This window comes from Heterodontus francisci, chromosome 9, assembly GCF_036365525.1.
Source record: "Heterodontus francisci isolate sHetFra1 chromosome 9, sHetFra1.hap1, whole genome shotgun sequence".
NCBI classification, from domain to species: domain Eukaryota; kingdom Metazoa; phylum Chordata; class Chondrichthyes; order Heterodontiformes; family Heterodontidae; genus Heterodontus; species Heterodontus francisci.
This window is the reverse complement of record NC_090379.1, coordinates 102,970,822-102,991,862: the sequence shown is the minus strand read 5'-3', so window position 1 is coordinate 102,991,862 and position 21,041 is coordinate 102,970,822. Positions and strand designations below refer to the sequence as shown.

At 43.0% G+C, this 21,041-nt stretch overlaps 1 protein-coding gene across 5 annotated transcripts in view; it reads left to right on the top strand.

Annotated features, from left to right (window-relative positions):
* The window catches only part of rpap1 (RNA polymerase II associated protein 1), a 137,204-nt gene that overhangs the window by 18,878 nt on the left and 97,285 nt on the right, over nt 1-21,041 (top strand). For all 5 annotated transcript variants that reach the window (XR_010975739.1, XR_010975738.1, XM_068039612.1 and 2 more), the window contains exons 5-7: nt 1,472-1,652; nt 2,109-2,264; nt 5,982-6,155. Coding sequence is in view for 3 of the 5 variants with exons in the window: in XM_068039612.1 (XP_067895713.1) it covers nt 1,472-1,652; nt 2,109-2,264; nt 5,982-6,155 (511 nt within the window). In the remaining 2 variants the exon portion in view is untranslated. The remainder of the gene's footprint in view (nt 1-1,471; nt 1,653-2,108; nt 2,265-5,981; nt 6,156-21,041) is intronic.

Here is a 21,041-nt window from a genome sequence, read left to right as displayed (position 1 = left end):
AGGCTGCAAAATTTTGGCATATCTCTCTGACATGAGCTCCACCCAGATTTAATTGTCGTTCTGTCTGAGCCTCTTGAGAAGGACGCTGCCAGTGATTGGCAGTAGGTTTCGCTGATGGTCAACATGCTGAATAGAGGTCACTTGTAGGAGCTGTAATGGATGTTCGGCGGCCAGCCAGTTTCAGTCTAACTGCCAGCAGCTTAAGAGCTGTGTCCTTTAAACTTTTGGGCTGGCAAAGCAAGGAGTCAAGGCCAGATTTACCGATGGTGAGTGTCTCTTAAAGATTTAGACAGAAAGTGCTGTTAACTTTTTAGTTGACACTTGGCACTTTCCGCAGTGTGGGCAGGATGTGCCGCACTGTAGGAAGTGCTGCCTTTTGGATGAAAAATTAAACTGAAGCCTTCTTTTGCCTTCTCAAGTGGATGTAAAAGATCCCATGGCATTATTTTGAAGAAGACCATGGGAGTTCTCACCAGTGTCTAGGCCAGGGTTGCCCAACCTTTTTGTGTGGGGGAGGGGCCACATTACAATTTTTGTCTTCCATAGGGGGCCAGAGAGAGAATTTTGGAAAGATAAAGGCATTAAAAATTGATCTTACTATTAATCAAAACAACACATGTACATTTCTGTGAAGAAGCTTGAAATGAAAGACTAATTTCTCTTCACTATGTTGGACACTGATTTATTGAGATACCTGGCATTTTTAGAATTGCACGTGTAAGCAATGTTTGCCCACACACTTGTGTAGTATTCTGGATAGATGTCTTCCTGTCAGAAGTGATCTTGATCCCTCTCTCCGAGATATACCCCCCTCAGTGGCATTCCCCACCCCAGTATTGTCTTCACTCTGTGTCCAGCCCTCGCGTCATTCACCCCCACCCCCCCCCCCCCCCTCCACTCCCGCATCGCTTGCCCCTGTGCCGTCCTCGCTCTGTTTCCCCTGCTCTTGGCTCCATTCTCTCTCTGTACCCCCCCCATCCCCCCTTCTTCTCCCTCCACCTCTCCCTTGTCCCCCTGCCCCCCACTCCCGCTCCGGCCAACCCCGCCGCTCCCGCTCCATACTACTTCTGCACGTCCAATGAATGATCAGTTATGTTCCCAAATCTCTTTCTGGAACCCATGATGTTTATGGCTATAATGTTTGGACTCTGTCGGTTAGGAAGGGGAAAGTCAACATAACTTGAGGCTGTAACCCCTGGTTGTCCCTATCGGAGTTTTTGGTCCAAACTAGCAAAATTGAATTCAGGACTGATATGCGGAATTGTACATGGAATGGACTCCCAGGTAGAAAAATGGAGGTGAAACTCTGAAATCATTTCAGAAATGATTAAAATTTAAGGTCAATCTGGGTGGATGAGCCAAGATGAATCCAATGGTCCTTCTCATTTGTGTTTATCCTGCAATCTTGTGAGTTGTCCATATGCAGAAATACCCAACAGGTTTATTTTGTATTTTTCTTTTGTTCTAATAGGTCAAGCTGGTTTCAGGAAAGAAAAGCATCTTTGCCCAGAAACTCGCGGCAAAGAAGGCAGCTGAAGCAACTCGGGCAGCGCCCTCCAACTCTGGGGTCAACCCCTTGACTGGGATCACAGGGGAGCAAAGGCCAGCTCCATCTCGAGTTGCAGAGATATTGGAAAAGGGCCCCTCACCAGGTGAGTTAATGGGAAAGTTTTTTGTTACAACAGGACTGTTGCAGGAATTGAATCCTCCCGTGGGACTGGGAGGGGAGTCTGGGCTGTTCCCGGGATTGAATCCTCCTGTGGGAATAGCAGGGCAGTCTGACCTGTGAAAGTCCTGCACTCTCCCACTGGACTGTTCACCAACACGACTGCTTCAGGAATATCTTGAGCTGGATTAACAGGAGGAGAAGAGCAGAGATGGAACAAAGCTGAGGTTGAAGTGGGACCAGTATTGAATTGGCAGTGTGTCAATTAACCTGATGAGCATTCCCCTTGAATTCGGTACAGATCAGCCATGATCTAATTGAATGGCCACCTGTTCCCATGCTTCTATTGCAGAGTTTTGTTTTCAGTCGTTAATTGAGAAGTATTTTGTTTTCATGGATTATGATTTTTCACCTTAAATTACCTTGTTGCATTTGCTCCCAGGTGCAAGTGATGAGAGATTGGTGTCTGGAGAGAGACTAGGTGGGGAAATAGGCCCTCAAGAAGCACAGAGGATTCATGAAGAGAATGTAGCCAGACTGCAAGCCATGTCTGAAGAGGAGATTGAGGAGGAACGCAATAATCTTGTGTCCCGCTTAGGTGAGTGTGTGTATCACTGCTGTCCACATTAAATCTCTAAAACCTGGCTTTCTTTATTCCAATTTCTTCCTCCAGCTTTCACTTTTCTTTCTGATGGTACGGGCTCCATTCATGCTGTCAGTCTGACAATATCACTGTCTGGCTATTCAACTATGAATGGCATCATACTCCTTGTCCTCCCTCTGATATCCAGGTATGGATCAATGAATGACCGTCAAAAGCAGGACATCTAGCTGATGGATTTCCCCCCTGCCTTTACCCCAGGAGTTGCCCTTGGGCAATTGCTGAGCCCCAACTGCTACTCCTGCTGCTGCTCGCAGCCTAATGTGTCCTGGCCAATATTGATGTCTGCAGCAACATCACCTGAACCAATTATCTGGTCATTTATTACATTGCTGTTTGGGAGCTTGCTGTGCTCAAATTTGCTGCTACGTTTCCTGCATTACAACAGTGACTAAACTTCAAAAGTACTTCATTGGCTGGAAAGTGCTTTGGGACACCCTGAAGTCGTGAAAGGTGCTTATAAATGCAAGTCTTTTGTTTCCTGCAATGTAACAGTGAGTCACGTTCAAAAGTACTCATTGACGTACAACACTTTGGGGTGTTCTGAGGTCATGAACTGTGCTATATAAATGCAAGTCTTTCTTTGCTGTGTTGGCTCTTAGTTCAATTGTGCTGTGGCTCTTAGTTCAATTGTACTCTACTACTACCCTGGCTGAGATAAGCTAACTAAGCACAGAGCAGGATTCAAACCTTGGGGCATTTTGCTATATAATAAATGTAAGTTACATATAAGTGATGTTACCACATGCGAAGGGTTTTAACAGTGATTTCTATATCCCAGTGACCTTAATATGTTAATAAGGCTCACAAAGAGGAGTGAAATAAATGGTGAGTTAATCTGTTTTTGGTAATGATGCTGGTTGAAGGAGTTGCATTGGCCACAACATCAGGAGAGCTCTTGGAATAGTGCCATGGCATCACCTAAGCAGGCAGAACCTTTCTTCAACAGTGACTAGCGTGTCAGCTGAGATTATGCACTCAACGTAAGGCATAGCTTTTATATGTACAACATTTTGAGCTGGAGGCGAGTGTGCAATTAACTGAGCCAGACTGACACATGTAGTGTGTGTGAAAAGAAAGAAATAACTTTCATTTCTCTAACGCCTTTCAGAACCTCGGGATGTCCCAAAGCTTTTTGATGTTGTTACGACCAGGTGAGAAAGGTGTCTGGGGGTCCCTTTCAGCCTTCACCTGGTCTTACTGTAACAGGGTTTAATTTTAAACACACTGGATTTTGAGCTCCCACTTGATGAATCCTTGTTCACCACTTTCCAACGATAAGGCAAAGAAATGAGCACAAACAGGCTTTCTTAGGTTTAAAGAAGAAAAGTGAAATTTATTTAAACTTAAACTGTAGTTTGGTTAATGCCTATGGATACACGATGCGCCCACGCTAGCATGCATACACGATACGCACATGCAAATAAGACAGAAAAGAGCAGAAGAAAAATGAAATGGAGAGGTATGAGGCGATATAAGAAGAGTTTCTTGTTACTGTGATTCGAGCTCACTTTAAAGTCCTTGCTTGTAGGTAATTCTTGCTTTTCGCTGGGGCCTAGTATTCTTCTTAAACCTTGTTCACTGTAGGAGACTTTTCTCTCTTCGGATTCATGTGTCTTCAATGGATTTCAAAGCTGGTGAGAAAGAGATGAGAGCAGACAGGAGAGAGATGTTTTCAATCCAGGAGCCAGGAGCTTTCTGCCTTCAAACACTGTTCTCTGCAATTTAAAACTCAGTTCATAACTCTGCAACAGCCAGTTAGTCATGTGACTAAGCTGGTCTGATCACGTCTGTTTGTGTATTCGGCCATTTTAGCAGTTAACCTGGAATGTGAGCTGCTCCCCCTCAACCTCTGGTAATCATAAGTCCATTGTGGATTAAATTGGAGCAGGGAGTAGCTCCTTTGTCCTTTCCAAGTACTGTCTGTTAATATGCAAAAATGTCTCTCCAGCCAAGAATCCATTGTGGGTTTTTTAACTTTTTTTTTTACTCCAGTAACAGTTTCAAATGAATGTTCATGTGGCAAAATTAGTATTTCTCATTCTTGGCAGGTGGGGGCCTGCATGACAGTGTACTTTTGAAATAAAAACAGAAAATGCTGGAAATACTCAGTTCAGGCAGCATCTATGGAGGGAGAAACAGAGTTAACATTGCAGCCCGATGATCTTTGATCAGAACTGTGCTTTTGAAGTGTAGTCACCGTTGTAATGGTAGGAAACACGGCAGCCAATTTGTGCACAGCAAGCTCCCACAAACAGCACTGAAATAATGACCATATCATCTTTTTTTAGGTGTTGGTTGAAGGATAATTATTGGCCGGAACATCAGGGAGAACTCCCCTGCTCCTCTTCAATTAGTGCCATGGGATCTTTTATATCCATCTGAGAGGGTAGGTGGGACCTCAGTTTAGGGTCTAATCTGAAAGATGATATATCTGCCCCGTGCAACACTCCCCCAGTACTGTACCGAAGTGCCAGCCTGGATTATGTGCTGAAGTTGAGTGGGGCTTGAACCCACAGCCTTCTGAGGGTGCTACTACTGAGCAAAGGCTGACAACTGTGCTTTTTGCCATTATCAACTAGATGATTGTGGAAGCCCATCCTAACTGTAGAATGGGTCAGAACTACATTGACAGCTGATTGCACCTTGTTGGCTTTCATGTATTACATTTGAACTTGGGAATATGACTGACTGTGATTTTGCTCAGATGCTGGCTTCAATCACCCTTCAAAACAGGACTGTGTGTTGGATGTGCCTCGGATATCTCGGGGTGAAGGGGTGGAGTCATGAGCCAGAATCATTCTGACCATTAGGAAATTGCTGAGAAAGCTGACTACTGTGCAAGGCTCCTGGGAGAGATTATTGGACAGCTTGGGCTGAACTATTAAATGATGATGAAGCATTTGCTTTGCTTGAGGGTTGAAAGTGTCAGTTTACACAATGTCATTTCAGTGTGTGTGTTTGCCATTTTTTTCAGTGTATTTATTCAATTTAGTGAAGCTCACAGACCTTGTAGGATTACAGTACTTTACAAGTTCCATTACCTGCAGATACACAGTGAAAGTCTTAGAATTCTGTACATTTTGGTAGTACTGAACAGGGCTGTTATTTGTTTATTACATGTTGGTACTATTTTTCAGCAGTTGTCATATTGATGTGATTTATTAATTGGGTATTCTATGTTGAAGCTATTCATTGGGCATTAGATTGGATGGTGAGGCTATTTATTCATGGCATAACATGCAATTTGTTCACCGATGGCTATTACACAAAGGTACGATATCGATGGGTGTTCCACGTTGATGTTATTCATCGGAGATGCTATTCCACTTAATCATTGGACAGTACATGTTGCTATTTGTTCATTGAGCATTGCTTGTTGGTGTTTGGGCATTAAATGTTGATTTTTGTCCATTGGGCATTGCACGCGACTGTTTGAGCATTGTCTCTTGACACTCTTCATTGGTGGATAGTGCACGATAGTTGCTGATTGTGACTGCCGACGTGCTCATTTGCTGACATTTGTTTTAAGTGTTAAAATTTCAGCAAATGACATGACTTTTTTTTATTACAAAAGTAAGTATGTGGCTCATCCTTCTCTCCTGCAAACATACAGTTAACTTTGTTTTATCCCTCCATTTCCTATTTAACTAGATCCAAGTTTGCTTGCTTTTCTGAAATCAAGAAAGTCGGGGAAAAACTACAATGAAGGCTTTAAAGATAAAATGGAAACACATGGAGCAGAAAAGAGCTGTGACGATAAGCAGAGGTATTCTTGTTTAGACACCACTCCAACCAAGGAAGAACCAGTGGATCAGAAGCCTACAGGTAAAAAGCTCAGCAGGGAAGATTTAATAATACTGTTCAAAATCATGAAAGGTTTTGATAAAAGTGACCAAGGAGTAACTGTTTCCGTGGGCAGAAGAGTCACTAATCAGAAGACACGGATTTATGGTAATTGGCAAAAGAACCAGAGGGGAGCGGAGTTTTGTTTTTGCACATAGCGAGTTGTTGTGACTGGGAATGTACTGCCTGAAAGAGTGGTGGAAGCAGGTTCAATCATAATTTTCATCAGGGAATTGGATAAATGCTTTAAGGGGAGAAAACTTCAGGGCTACGAGGAAAGAGCAGGGGAGTGGGAATAATTGGATAGTTTGTTCCAAGAGCCAAAACAGGCGTCGTGCATCGAATGACCTCTTGTACTGAAAGATTCTATGACCTAAGACATCAGTTAGAACTCACGCATGTTTAAATCTTCTCTAGCCTGACAACCTTGCCACCCTGTCCAAACTCTCTTCCTTTGTCACTCATGTCACAATGCACACCCCTCCATTCACCCCACCATGGGCAGCTGTACCTTCAGCCGTCTGGAGGTACTTATGTCAGCTGAGGCTGGCCCAGCTCCCGGTCCCAGAATCCTCTCTAAACCTCCTTCCTTTTACCCTAAATATATGCCCCCTGGTTAAGGACCCCTCAACCAAGGGGAATAGGGCCTTTCTATCCACTCTATCTTGGCCCCTCATAATTTTGTATATTTCAATTAAGTCCCCCTCAGCCTTCTCTGTTCCAAAGAGAACAACCCTAGCCTATCTCAATCTTTCCTCATAACTGAAGTTCTCCAGTCCAGGCAACATCCTTGTAAATCTCCTCTGTACCCTCTCTAGTGCAATCACGTCTTTCCTAAAGTGCGGTGACAGAACTGCAATGCAGTACTCCAGCTGTGGCCTAACTAGTGTTTTATATTGTTTCAGCATAACCTCCCTGCTCTTGTATTCTATGCCTCAGCTAATAAAGGCAAGTATCCCGTATGCCTTGACCACCTTATCTATCTGTCCAGCCACCTTTAGGGATCTGTGGACATGCACTCCAAGGATCCTCTGTTCCTCTACACTTCTCACCATCCTACCATTTATTGTGTATTCGTTTGCCTTGTTAGCCTTCCCCAAATGCATTGCCTCACATTTTTCCGGACTGAGTTCCATTTGCCACTGCTCTGCCCATCTGACTAGTCTATTGATATCTTTCTGTAGTCCACACCTTTATTCTTCATTATCACCCAGACAGCCAATTTTTGTATCGTCTGCAAACTTTTTAAGCATACGCGCTATATTCAAGTCCAAATCATTGATATATATTAAGGGGTTAACATCTTTGAAAGTGCATAAATCCCCAGAATCAAACAAAATGTATCCTCGGCTGTTAGGGGAAGCAAAAGAAGAAATAACAGAGGCTCTGACCATCAGTTTCCAATCCTCTCTGGCTATGGGTGTGATGCCAGAGGACTGGAGGACAGCTAACATTGTTTAAAAAGTGAGAAAGGGATAGACCGAGTAATTGCATGCTAGTTAGCCTAAACTCGGTGTTGGGAAAATTATTGAAAAAAATTCTGAGGGACAGGATGAATCTTGATTTAGAAAGTTATGGATTAATCAGACTGTTGGCAGGGATTTGTTAAGGGTAGGTCATGTCTAACTAACATGATTGAATTTTTCAAGGAGATAGCAAGGAAGGTCGATGACCTAGTGCATTTGGTGTCGTCTAAATGGATTTTAGTAAGGCTTTTGATAAGATCCCACATGACAGACTGGTCAAGAAAGTAAAAGCCCCGGGATCCCAGGCAAAGTGACAAATTGGATCCAAAATTAGCTCCGAGGCAGGAAGCAAAGGGTAATGGTTGATGGGTGTTTTTACGACAGGAAGGCCGTTTCCAGTGGGGTTCTGCAGGGCTCAGTACTTGGTCCCTTATTTTTTGTGATCTATATTAATGATTTACACTTGAATGTAGGGGATATGATTAAGAAGTTTGAAGATGATACAAAAATTGGCCATATGGGTGATAAGAAGAAGAAAGCTGTAGACGGCAGGAAGATGACAATAGACTCGTCAGGTGGACAGAATGATGGCAGATGGAGCTCAATCCGGAGAAGTGTGAGGTAATGCATTTGGGGAAGGCTAACAAGGCAAGAGAATACACAATAATTGGTAGGATACTGAGAAGTGTAGAGAAACAGGATCCTTGGAGTGTATGTCCACAGATCCCTAAAGGTGGCTGGACAAGTGTTAAGGCATACAGGGTACTTGCCTTTATTAGATGAGGCCTAGAGCAGGGAGATTCTGATGGAATTGTATAAAATAGTAGTTAGGCCATAGTTGGAGTACTGCATGCAGTTCTGGTCACCACACTATAGGAAAGATGTGATTGCACTAGAGAGGGCGACACAGTGGCGCAGTGGTTAGCACCGCAGCCTCACAGCTCCAGCGACCCCGGGTTCAATTCTGGGTACTGTCTGTGTGGAGTTTGCAAGTTCTCCCTGTGTCTGCGTGGGTTTTCGCCGGGTACTCCGGTTTCCTCCCACCACCAAAAGACTTGCAGGTTGATAGGTCAATTGGCCATTATAAATTGCCCCTAGTATAGGTAGGTGGTAGGGAAATATAGGGACAGGTGGGGATGTGGTAGGAATATGGGATTAGTGTAGGATTAGTATAAATGGGTGGTTGATGGTCGGCACAGACTCGGTGGGCCGAAGGGCATGTTTCAGTGCTGTATCTCTAAATAAATAAATAGCGAAGGTACAGAGGAGATTTATGAAGATGTTGCCTGGACTGGAGAATTTTACTTATGAGGAAAGATTGGCTAAGCTAGGGTTTTCTTTGGAGCAGAGGAGGCTGAGGGGGGACCTAATTGAAGTGTACAACATTGAGGGGTCGAGATAAAGTGGATAGGAAGGCCCTATTCCTCTTGGTTGAGGGGTGCATAACCAGAGGGCATAGATTTAGGGTAAGGTTGAGAGGGGAATATTATCACCCAGAGGGTGGTGTGGATCTGGAACTTGGGTACAGGCAGAGGCAGAAACCCTCATAACATTTAAAAAATACTTGGATATGCATTTGTAGTGCTATAACATAAATGATAATGTACCAAGAGCTGGAAAGCAGGATTAGGCTGGATGGCCTCCATCCCTGCTAAATCTCTAGGATTTCTATGATTCCATAATATACCCACAAAATACAAGGGACCTAGCACTGAGCCCTGTGGAACCCCACTAGAAACAGTTTTCCAGTCTTAAATAACTCATCAACCATTACCCTTTGCTTCCTGCCTCTGAGTCAATTTTGGATCCAACTTACCACTTTGCTTGGGATCTCATGGGCTTTTACTTTCTTGAGCAGTCTGCCATGTGGGACCCTAGCAAAAGCCTTACTAAAATCCATATAGACTACATCAAATGCACTACCCTCATCAACTCTCCTTGTTACCTCCTTGAAAAATTCAATTATGTTAGTCAGACATGACATTCCCTTAACAAATCCGTGCTGACTGTCTTTGATTAATTTGTACCTTTCGAAACGAAGGTTCATCCTGTCCCTCAGAATTATTTCCAATAATTTTCCCACCACCGCGGTTAGGTTGACTGGCGTCTAATTACTCAGTCTATCCCTTTCTCACTTTTTAAACATAGGTACAACGTTAGCTATCTTCGAATCCTCTGGCACTACACCTGTAGTTAGAGAGGATTGGAAAATGATGGTCAGAGCCTCTGCTGTTTCTTATCTTGCTTTCTTAACAACTTAGGATACATTTCATTTGAGCCTGGAGATTTATCCACTTTCTAAGATGTTCGACCCCTTAATACTTCCTCTCTTACTATGTTAATTTCACACTCCTCTTCATTGTTTACAATGGCTGTATTGTCCTTCGCTTCTGCAAAAACAGACGCAAAGTGTTCATTAAGAACCATACCCACATCCTCTGCCTCCACACACAGGTTACCCTTATGGTCCCTAACAGGTTCGACTCTTGCTTTAGTTATCCTACAAACATACGAGTTAGGAGCAGGAGTAGGCCACTCGGCCCCTTGAGCCTGCTCCGCCATTCAATAAGTTCGTGGCTGAACTGATTGCTCCACATTTCTACCTACCCCCAATAACCTTCCACCCCCTTGCTTATCAAGAATCTATCTACCTCTGCCTTAAAGATATTCAAAGACTCTGCTTTCACTGCCTTTTGAGGAAGAGATTTCCAAAGACGCACGCCCCTCTGCGAGAAAAAATTTCTCCTCATCTTTGTCTTAAATGGGCGATTCCTTATTTTTAAACAGTGACCTCTAGTTTGAGATTCTCTGACAAGGGGAAAACTCCTTTCCACATCCACCCTGTCAAGACCCCTCAGCATCTTTTATGTTTCAATCAAGTCGCCTCTTCTAAATTCCAGCGGATACAAGCCTAGCCTGTCCAATCTTTCCTCGTAAGACAGGCCACTCATTCCAGGTATTAGTCTAGTAAACCTCTGTATTGCCTCCAAAGCATTTACATCCTTCCTTGAATAAGGAGACCAGTACTGTACACAGTACTCCAGATGTGGTCTCACCAATGTCCTGTATAGCTGAAGCATAACCTCCCTACTTTTGTATTCAATTCCCCTCGCGATAAATGATAACATTCTATTAGCTTTCCTAATTACGTGTTGCACCTGCTCACTAACCTTTTGCAATTCATGCACTAGGACACCCAGATCCCTCTGCATCTCAGAGCTCTGCAATCTCTCACCATTTAGATAATATGCTTTTTTATTCTTCCTGCCAAAGTGGACAATTTCCCACTTTCCCACATTATACTCCATTTGCCAGATCTTTGCCCACTCACTTAACCTATCTATATCCCTTTGTAGCCTCCTTATGTCCTCTTCACAACTTACTTTCTTACCTATCTTTGTGTCATCAGCAAATTTAGCAACCATACCTTCGCTCCCTTCATCGAAGTCATTTATATAAATTGTAAAAAGTTGAGGCCCCAGCACTGATCCCTGTGGCACACCACTCCTTCCATCTTGCTAACCAGAAAATGACCCATTTATACCTACTCTCTGTTTCCTCTTAGCTAACCAATCTTCTATCCATGCCAATGTGATATCCCCTACACCATGAGCTTTTATTTTCTGCAATAACCTTTGATGTGGCACCTTATCAAATGTCTTCTGGAAATCCAAGTACAATACATCCACCGGTATCCCTTTATCCACAGCACATGTAACTCCCTCAAAGAACTCCAATAAATTGGTTAAACATGATTTCCCTTTTACAAAACCATGTTGACTTTGCCTGATTACCTTGCATTTTTCCAAATGCCCTTGCTCTTTATGTATTTATAAAAAATCTTTTTGTGTTTTCCTTGATTTTACTTGCTAGTATTTTTTCATGCCCGCTCTTTGCTTTCCTAATTTCCTTTTTAATTTCACCCCTACACTTTTTACACTCTTCTAGGTTTTCTGCAGTATTGAGCCCTCAATATTTGTCACTAGCTTCCCTTTTTTCTTTGTCCTCTCCTTTAAGTCCCTTGACATTCATGGGGCTCTGGATTTGTTAGCCCACCCTTTTTCTTTCAGGGAACACACTTGCTCTGAATCCTCGCTATCTTTTCCTTGAATATTTCCCATTGATCTGGCACTGATTTGCCAATCCACCTTAGCTAAATTACATCTCAACTTAGTAAAATTAGCTTTTCCCCAACTGAGAACTCTTATTCCTGGTCTTTACATGTCATTTTCCATAACTACCCTAAATCTAACTGAATTATTATCACTTCCACCAAAGTGTTCCCCAATTGATGTGCCTTCCACCTGTCTAGCTTCATTCCCTAAAACTAAGTCTAGAACCACCTTGTCTCTTGTTGGGCTTGCTGCGTACTGACTGAAAGGATTCTCCTGAATGCATTTTACGAATTCTGCTCCCTCTCTGCCTTTCACACTAATTCTATCCCAGTTAACATTAAGGTTGCAATCCCCTACTATTACTGCTCTATTGTTTATGCAGTTCTCAGATTTTTATTTATTTATTTAGACATACAGCACTGAAACAGGCACTTCGGCCCACCGAGTCTGTGCCGACCAACAACCATTTATACTAACACTGCAGTAATCCCATATTCCCTACCACCTACCTACACTAGGGGCAATTTACAATGGCCAATTTACCTATCAACCTGCAAGTCTTTGGCTGTGGGAGGAAACCGGAGCACCCAGCGAAAACCCACGTGGTCACAGGGAGAACTTGCAAACTCTGCACAGGCAGTACCCAGAATCGAACCCGGGTCCCTGGAGCTGTGAGGCTGCGGTGCTAACCACTGTGCCGCCCACTGGGCCTACATATTTGCTCTTCTATATTCCTCTGACTGTTTGGAAGTCTGCAGTACACACCCAATAGTGTGATTGCCTCTTTTTTTGTTCTTCAGTTCAACCGATACGGCCTCCTTTGATGATCCTTCTACCATATCTCTCCTCAAAGCTATAATTGTTTCTTTAATCAATATTGTGATCTTCCCTCCGTTTTTATTCTCTTCTCTATCTCGTCTGAAAGCCATGTAACTAGGGATGCTAAGTTGCCATTTCTGCCCTCCTTTCAGCCAAGTCTCAGTTATAGCTATAATATCATATTGCCTCGTGTCAATCTGTGCTCTCAGTTCATCTCCCTTCTTCCCTAGACTTCTTGCATTGAATTATATAGCATTTCGCACTGCTAAACTCCCTTGTTGTCTATTTTCTAGCCTTTGTTCCCTTTGCCTTTGGAATACGCTTAATAACTTTGTGTCTTCCATTTCCAACTTTTCTTCTCTCCTTTTTGAATCTATTCTCAGGTACCCTTTGCTCTGCTAAGCTAGTTTAAACCCTTCAACAGCACCAGCAACCCCCCCCCCCCGCGAGAATCTTGTTCCTGGCCCTGTTGAGGCGCAACCTATGTTGTTTGTACAGGTCCTATCTCTCCCACAAGTGGTCCAATGCCTCAGGAATCTAAGGCCCTCCCTCCTGCACCATCTCACCAGCCACATATTCATCAGCTCCAACTTCCTATTTCTGTACTCGTGAACATGTGTCATCAGGAGTAATCTGGAGATTACTACCTTTGCATATGGCACAGGATGTGTATTCCATGGGGTGGAAGTGGATGGGGTTGTTCATGAACAGGTGTAGCTCAAACAAATATAAAATTGCATAGTGTTGCATCGAATTTACAGCATTGAAACAGACCATTTGGCTTTACTGGTCCATGCTTATACTTTATTTATACTTCTCATGAGCCTCTTCCCAGCCTAGCTCATCTCGCCACTCAAAATAACCTTCTGTTCCTTTCTCCCTTTTGTACTCATTTATCTCTCCCTATCTCAAAGGGAATATAAAGGAGAGAAAGTTATGCTTCAGTTGTACAAATCCTTAGCTAGACCCCATCTACAGTATTGATTTTGATTCTGGGCACCACACCTCAGGAAGGATGCAATGGCCTTGAGGGGCTGCAGGCAAATTTAACAAAATTACACGGAGGCTAAAAGGGTTGAACAATGCAGACAGGTTGTAGAAACTTAGCCTGTAGTTGCTGAAGTTTAAGAGGTTGAGTATAGCTTCACCACTGTGACAAGAAAAGAAAACGATTTGTTTTAACACCCATAATCTACAGTGCTGCTGTGACTTTATTTCCAATAAAACACTGATCTCCAGATGTTTCTGCCCAAAAGAAACAGAGCACTGAGGATACTATAACTAGTAACTTTGAAATTTATGTTAATGCAAATAGTTAATGGTTTTTACTTTTTTGCTGTAACAAAAGACTGCTGAGTTTAAACGTCGATGTTTTAGGTGTTGGGAACTGCATTGGGATTTGGTGATGGATTGCAGGGAGTCAGGAGCTTGGGATGATTTGAGTTGGGTGTCCGTGAGTTGGAGTGGTTTATGAGTAATGGAGATGGTCTAATGTTGCTGAGTTATGGGGCAAGATTTTAACTTGCTCAAAACCCATTTACTTACACAGAGTTAAAAATTGGGCCCACAGTGTCTAACGCAGCAGCAGGCAAAATAAATTCAGCTGATAGTGATACATGAGCAGTCACCCAGCACTGAGTGGTCAAATCGCAATCGCAGGATCGTTGGAGAACTGTGGGCAGGTTGCTAACACCACATAAAAATTATTAAGAACAGGAAAGATTCCAATAAGCCTATTACTTTTTTTGATGGATTAAAATTCCACTTTCTCAACATGTCACTCAATTGTATCTCTCCTGAAATGCACCTGCATCCATTTGTACTATTGGCTTCCCTGATAACTTTTACACTATTCTACCAATTTGCACTTATGGCCATTCCTGATCATTTTAGCTTTTTTGCTTATTTATTCATTTACATGATGTGGGCATTGCTGGCAAGGCCTGCATTTATTACCCATCCCTAAGGTGGTGGTGAGCCGCCGCTTTGCACTGCTGAAGTTGTGTGGTGTAGGTGCACACACACCGCTGTTAAGTAGGGAGTTTCAGGATTTTGATTCAGTGATGATGAAGGATCAGCGATATATTTCCAAGTCAGGCTGATGTGTAACTTGAAGGGAAACTTGCAGGTGGTGGTGTTCCTGTGCATCTGCTGCCCTTCTAGGTGGTAGAGTTCACACATTTGGGAGGTGCTGTCAAAGAAGTCTTGGGGTTGGGGGGGCGGGTGGGAGCGTCGCTGTAGTGCATTTCGTAGCTGGTATACGCTGTAGCCGCACTGTGCCAGTGATGGAGGGAGTGAATGTTTAAGGTGGTGGATGGGGTGCCAATCAAGCAGGCTGCTTTGTCCTGGATGGTGTCGAGCTTCTTGAATGTTGGAGGTGCACCAATCCAGGCAATTGGAAAGTGTTCCTTCTGTAACCATTTGTTACTGTTGGCCTTTCATGATAACTGTTACCTTTTGCATTTATATGTATGTATAAAAGAAGTTCCTTTTGACAACACACCATACTCCTAATTTTCAGCTTGTTTTTCTTTCTTGAACCCTTCTCCTGAGCCATTTCTATCGAGTGCCTTTCATAATCCTGAAAGTTTCAGTTCAGTTACCAAAAGCCTTGGTTGTGGAGAGTGTAAGTCCAACTCCTCAATCTTTCTTTATAAGTTCAATTCCTAATGCCTAGAAACACGTGATGACTCAAGTCTAAACACACTCGAGGGCACCAGTACAATTCCTATGATTAGGTGTACAGTGCTGTAAAGGGAAGATAAGATTTGTGTGTAGAAGGAAGCATAGACCATTTTAGATCTTTATTTGTGCAGAGATGTGACCTATTGGCTTCAGAGAAACCCTGCAGCTAATATCCCAACACTGATAAAGAGCTACATTTGGTGCAAGTAATTCTGGGAGCTTTCACTTGAAATTAAAAAAAAACTGCAAGTTTGCAGCTCCCTCAAAATTCTGGCAAAGCACAAGAAGTCTGGAAGTATCTGCGAAGAGAAAAAACAGACTAACGTTTCGACTTGACGCCCTTTATGGAAAATGCAATACAGATGAAATAGTCCGGGCCTGAATATTAATCCATCTTTTCTTATGTTGGCAGCATTTTCTGCTTTATGTGCAATCCCAAATAGGATGATACTGTGTCTGTTTCATAAACGTGACCTAATCCAAAACTCTTTTTGCACCTATCCAAACTCACACCAAGACCCTTTTACCCATTACCCTTTTGCACACTGACATACACACTGGTCCCACAATACCTTACTTTTAAAATTCTCATCCTTGTGTTCAAATCCCACCATCGCCTCACCCCTTCTTACCTCTCTACCTTTCTCCAGCCTTACAGCACTCAGATCCTGGTGTTCCTCCAATTCTGGCCTCTTGCTCATCCCCATTTTTTTTTGCTCCACCAATGGTGGCCATGCCTTCAGCTGCCTAGGCCCTAAGATCTGGAATTCCCTCTCCAAACTCTTCCTCCTCTCTGCATCTCTCTTCCTTTAAGTTGCCGCTTAAAACCTACTTCTGTGACCAAGGTTTTGGTCACCTTTCCTAATATCACCTTATGTAGCTTGGTGCCATATTTGGTCCGATGATGCTCCTGTAACATGCCTTGGGACATTTCTACTATGATAAAGGCACAATATAAATGCAAGTTTTTGTCTCACATCTCGCATTTGAAAGGCAGCATTCCTAATTAAATTCTGGCACTAATACTTGGTTAAGACAAGACAGAATTTTCAATCCCAGCAGCTGTCTGATTCAAACATTAGGGATGCTGTAGTGGTTTCCCCAGATAAATGTTAGTTCCTTACTTGCCAGCTTTTGGGGTTCACAACAATATTTAAACAGCAGTTACAGTGTTCTAACAGTGCCAAGTCCTCCTGTCTCTAGGGTTGGGACTCTGAGGTTGAGATACTGATGGATATCGATTGAGCTAGTCTTGCTAAGATCATTTAGGATGAAGAATGTTGCTGAGGGGATCAAATGGTGAATAATAATGCTACAGAAGATCCTGACACTTGGGCGTCCAGCCAGTGAGCCGACAGTCCCCTTCCTGATTATGTAATGCAACCTAAGCTCAGAGAGTGCTCTTTATTTTTGGATGCATTTTGTTTAAGGCACTGATTTAGCCTGTATGTAGCAGTCAGCATAGTAATGGGGTTCTTTAATTTTGTTTGACATTTTAGATTTTATGAAGTCTGAGTGGGTAAATATACTTACCAGAGTGGTACAAAGCCATAAAAACTGGAAAGTTCCCATGTGAATGTGTGCTAATCTTACTTAAGGTAGCTCTTAAGAGTGCTACATTTGGCCTCATTCCCCTTATGAATGAAAGGACCATTGGCAGACAAGACCCCAGCCTTTGACTGCTGCCTGACAGCGCCCACCTAGCCTTGGGGAACCTGCATGGTGTGAGGAGGAGGTAGAGGCCCCTTGAGAGAAAAATCACACAAGTAAGCCGTAGGGAATAAAAGAGATCACACTATTTTGGAGGTGAACAGAATACAGCCTTCATTTGAAAGCTTTGGTTGAGGTCCTATTCTGTTCCTGTCTTCCTCTGCCCTATGCTCTGTGTTGGACATCCTGGAGAGTTATATGTTGGACATCTTGGATAGTTAATCGTTAATAATCAAACTTCTTTGTATCTTGGAGCAATAGGCTTTTCAGATAAACAGAATGGCTTCAAAGTGACATGAAAAGAAATCATGGCTTGTCTTCTGCTTTTAGTGTCTGAGCATTATATACGAGAAATGCCTGTGCAGGAAAATAAGTGACAGTACTGTCTGAGTGATTAAGATATAACTCTAGTGGCTAGGGTAATAAATGTAGGTAGAGGGATCCATTAACTGTAGTACAGAAAGTTAACAGTTAATAAACCTACATTTCAAAGGATTCAAGAACCATTAAGTCAGGAAGTGCAATTTAAGGAAAGTGACTTTGAAGTAAACAATGACAACTATGTCTGTCATTGAAAAAGGTTGCTTTTAAAGGATTCAAGAACAGGTGCATCATGAGGACTTATCTCTGACGTACCTTAGATGTAGGCAAAATAAGGTGCATAAAGGAGCATGGTTTTCAACAGTTCTCGAGAGCTCGAAAGCTAGAATCAGAAACCGAAAGCCATTCTCAGTGTGCAGTTAGATTGGTCACCTCTGTTGTATATGAATAAAGTCTATTCCATATACCCCACCATCAAATGTCTCATGTTTACTCGAAGCATGTCATTGTGAGCCATAGAAGGAAGGAGATCAACTAACAGTTAATCCTCAACAGGCTTGCCTCATCCACATATTCTGCTAAGGGAACTGACAAGACTCTGCTTGTATGTGTGGGGAATCAACTGGGCTCCACCTGACACAAATGATTTTGGGAGACCATCATGTGGGGAATTAGGGTTTGTGTTTTTTTTATTTCATGGGATGTGGGCTTTGCTGGCAAGACCAGCATTTGTTGCCCATCCCTAATTGCCGTTGAGAAGGTGGCGGTGAGCGACCTCTTGAACAGCTGCAGTCCATCTGGTGCAGGTACTCCCACAGTGATGTTGTTCTTGCTAATCTCAATATGTTCAAAATGATTCCAGCATATATCTGTGTGTAGGATTACAGTACATTGCTGCCTAAATGTTGCCTCATCTCGGAATTCAAATCTGTGGTTTCCAGTTGAAGTCCTGTTACACTCCTAGAAATCTATTCTGGCCCCTTAGCCCCTCTCGTCTAATCTGAGAGGAACTGTCTGGTTTAGATTGGCCTGTTAGGCACTTCCATCCTTTTATATTTGAATGTGCTTTTAAATACCAACTCCCCACATCTGCTGACCCAAAGGTTTTGTTGCCTCATGTACATGACCACTCATTTTGTGCTGTCTCCACAATGCGTGCTACCCAAGGCCTTGCCCAGCACTGGGTTTGGTTAAAACCACAGAGCCACCACGTTTCAGCTAGCAGTCGGTGCTAGAATTGATCTCACTAACAAATCTCTTTCTCCCTTTGATTACCACTGAAAACGTAGTCCAGTAGTTAAAGTTTTGTCCCTTAGAATGAATCTCCTGAAAATTCGCATTGCTGGTGAGGTGCCAGTAAATAACTGTGGAAATTACTGTGGTTTGTGCGAGATTGCAGCACTTGAGGTGTCAGTGAAATACCATATTTAAAAGTTCTGACTCCTTGTCTGTCTCACACTACCATAGAGTGTGTTAGAAACTGAAATGCAAATAGTGGAAAGTGTTAATTAGACCTAAGTTACTTGGTTTGCCATGATTCTGCTAACTCTTAAGTTACAAGCGTATTGATAAGAACGTAAAATAAGAAATAGGAGCAGGAGTGGGCCATTCGGCTACTCAAGCCTGTTCTGCCATTCAGTAAAATCATACCTGATCTGATTGTGGCCTTAACTCCACTTTCCTGCCTACCCCCTCCCCCACCACCCCCGCCCCATAACCCTCGACTCCGTTGTTGATCAAAAATCTGTCTAACTCAGCCTTGAATATAATCAATGACCCAGCCTCCACTGTTTGCTGGGGAAGAGAATTCCAAATACTAATGATTCTGAGAGAAGAAATTCCTCCTCATCTCAGTCTTAAATGGGGGAATCCTTTTTCTGAAATTGTGCCCCCGAGTTCTAGATTCCCCCATGAGGAGAAACAACCTCTCAACATCTACCCTGTCTAGCCCCCTCAGAATCTTTTATGTTTCAATAAGATCACCTTTCATTCTTCTAAACTCCAAAGAATATAGGCCCATCCTTCCTCATAAGACATGCCCCTCATCCCTGGAATCAGTCTAGTGAACCTCCTCTGAACTGCTTCCAATGCAAGTTTGTCCCTCCTTAAATAAGGTGACCATAACTGTATGCAGTCCTCGAGGTGTGGTTTCACCAATGCCTTGAACATTTGTGGCAAGACGAATATTCCAACTTGACTGGAATGTAGTACCCATCATGTGCAGTCATATAGTATGTGGGCATAAAGGAAAAAGAACCTTGCATTTATATAAACGCCTTTCACAACCTCAGGTCATCTCAAAACACTTCATATCCAATGAAGTAATTTTGAAGTATTTTCCACTAACAGAATGCTGCCATCAAGCCAAAAAGGCGTTCTGCCTAACACACAAATGAGTAATGTATATGAATTCCAGTGCTGGTGCCATGCCAGATACATAGGCCGTATGTCCCAACGACTGGCGGATCGTATCAAACAACAAGTCCCTCTGGCTGTTTGCAATAGGCAGAGTACTGACTGTACTCAACCAGCCCGTAGTTGCAAAATGCAGAACATAATGTATAATGTTCGATGTAATTCTGCGATTGGACAGCATTTGCTGAACAATCCCGAGTGTGCGAAGATTTACACTAACAACCAATTTAAGATTATCAGTCGGGCTCATAATGTGGCTCACTTAAACTTGCAAGAAGCTACATGGATTCGTACTCAGGGACCTATCATCTGCAGGCAAAAGGACCATGTCCAGGCTTTGTGCCTATTTTTGAATTGAACAAGAGCAAGGGGGACAATAGTTCCTTGGTGCATTCTCCATGGCAACGCCTCAACCAATCAGAGTCGACTTGCCAACCAATTAGCACCCTTTTTTCATGCAGTAGAAATTGTTGCTCCCTTTGAAATTTGGCATTCTTGTGTCTGTCCTGATGAGTGCAAAACGAAAGGCTTCGATAGCATGTCTCTCTTTTTTCAGCAATACTTTTGAATTGTAGTCACTGTTATAATATGATAACTAGGACAGCCAATTTGTGCACAACAAGCTGTCTCAAACAGCAATGTGATGATGACCAGATAATCTGTTTTACTGATTTTGGTTAGGGATGACTGTTGGCTAGGATGCCAGGGCGAAGTAGTGCCATGTGATCTTTAACGTTCACCTGAGAGGGAAGACTGACTCGGTTTAATGTCTCATCTAAACGATGGCACCTCCAACAGTCCAGCACTCCCTCAGCACTGCACTGTAGTATGAGTCTGGATTTCGTGCTCAAGTTTCTGTAGTGGGGTTTGAGCCCCTGACTCAGAGGCAGGAGTGTTACCAATTGAGCCAGCGCTGTTGCTTTGGTGTAACATGAACATCAACAATCTCTCAATGGCATAGTCCTTTCCTGAACAGGAAAGCCCACAGTCATTGTTCCCACTAAGCTGCTCACGTGCACAGCTGTGAAGCAGCCTGCACAATGACTGCTTGTGCGCAATTGCGCACAAGAAAACTGTAAAGGTCCGGCGCATTGAAAAAGTTGGCAGCACACAATAACAAAATTTGACACGAAACAGTCCCTCAATTCCATCTCAATGGGGCCTCAGTTGTTACACAGTGTTAAAGTACGGATGTTTCTGTCCTGCCTTGCTCCCTCAAAATCGTGGCTACCTCATCTGTATTTTTTGCTGTGCTCTGCGATCTGCTCTTAGATCTATACAGCTCATCTGAAGAATTAGGCATGGTCAGTAATTATTAAAAAAAACTTCACTGGAAT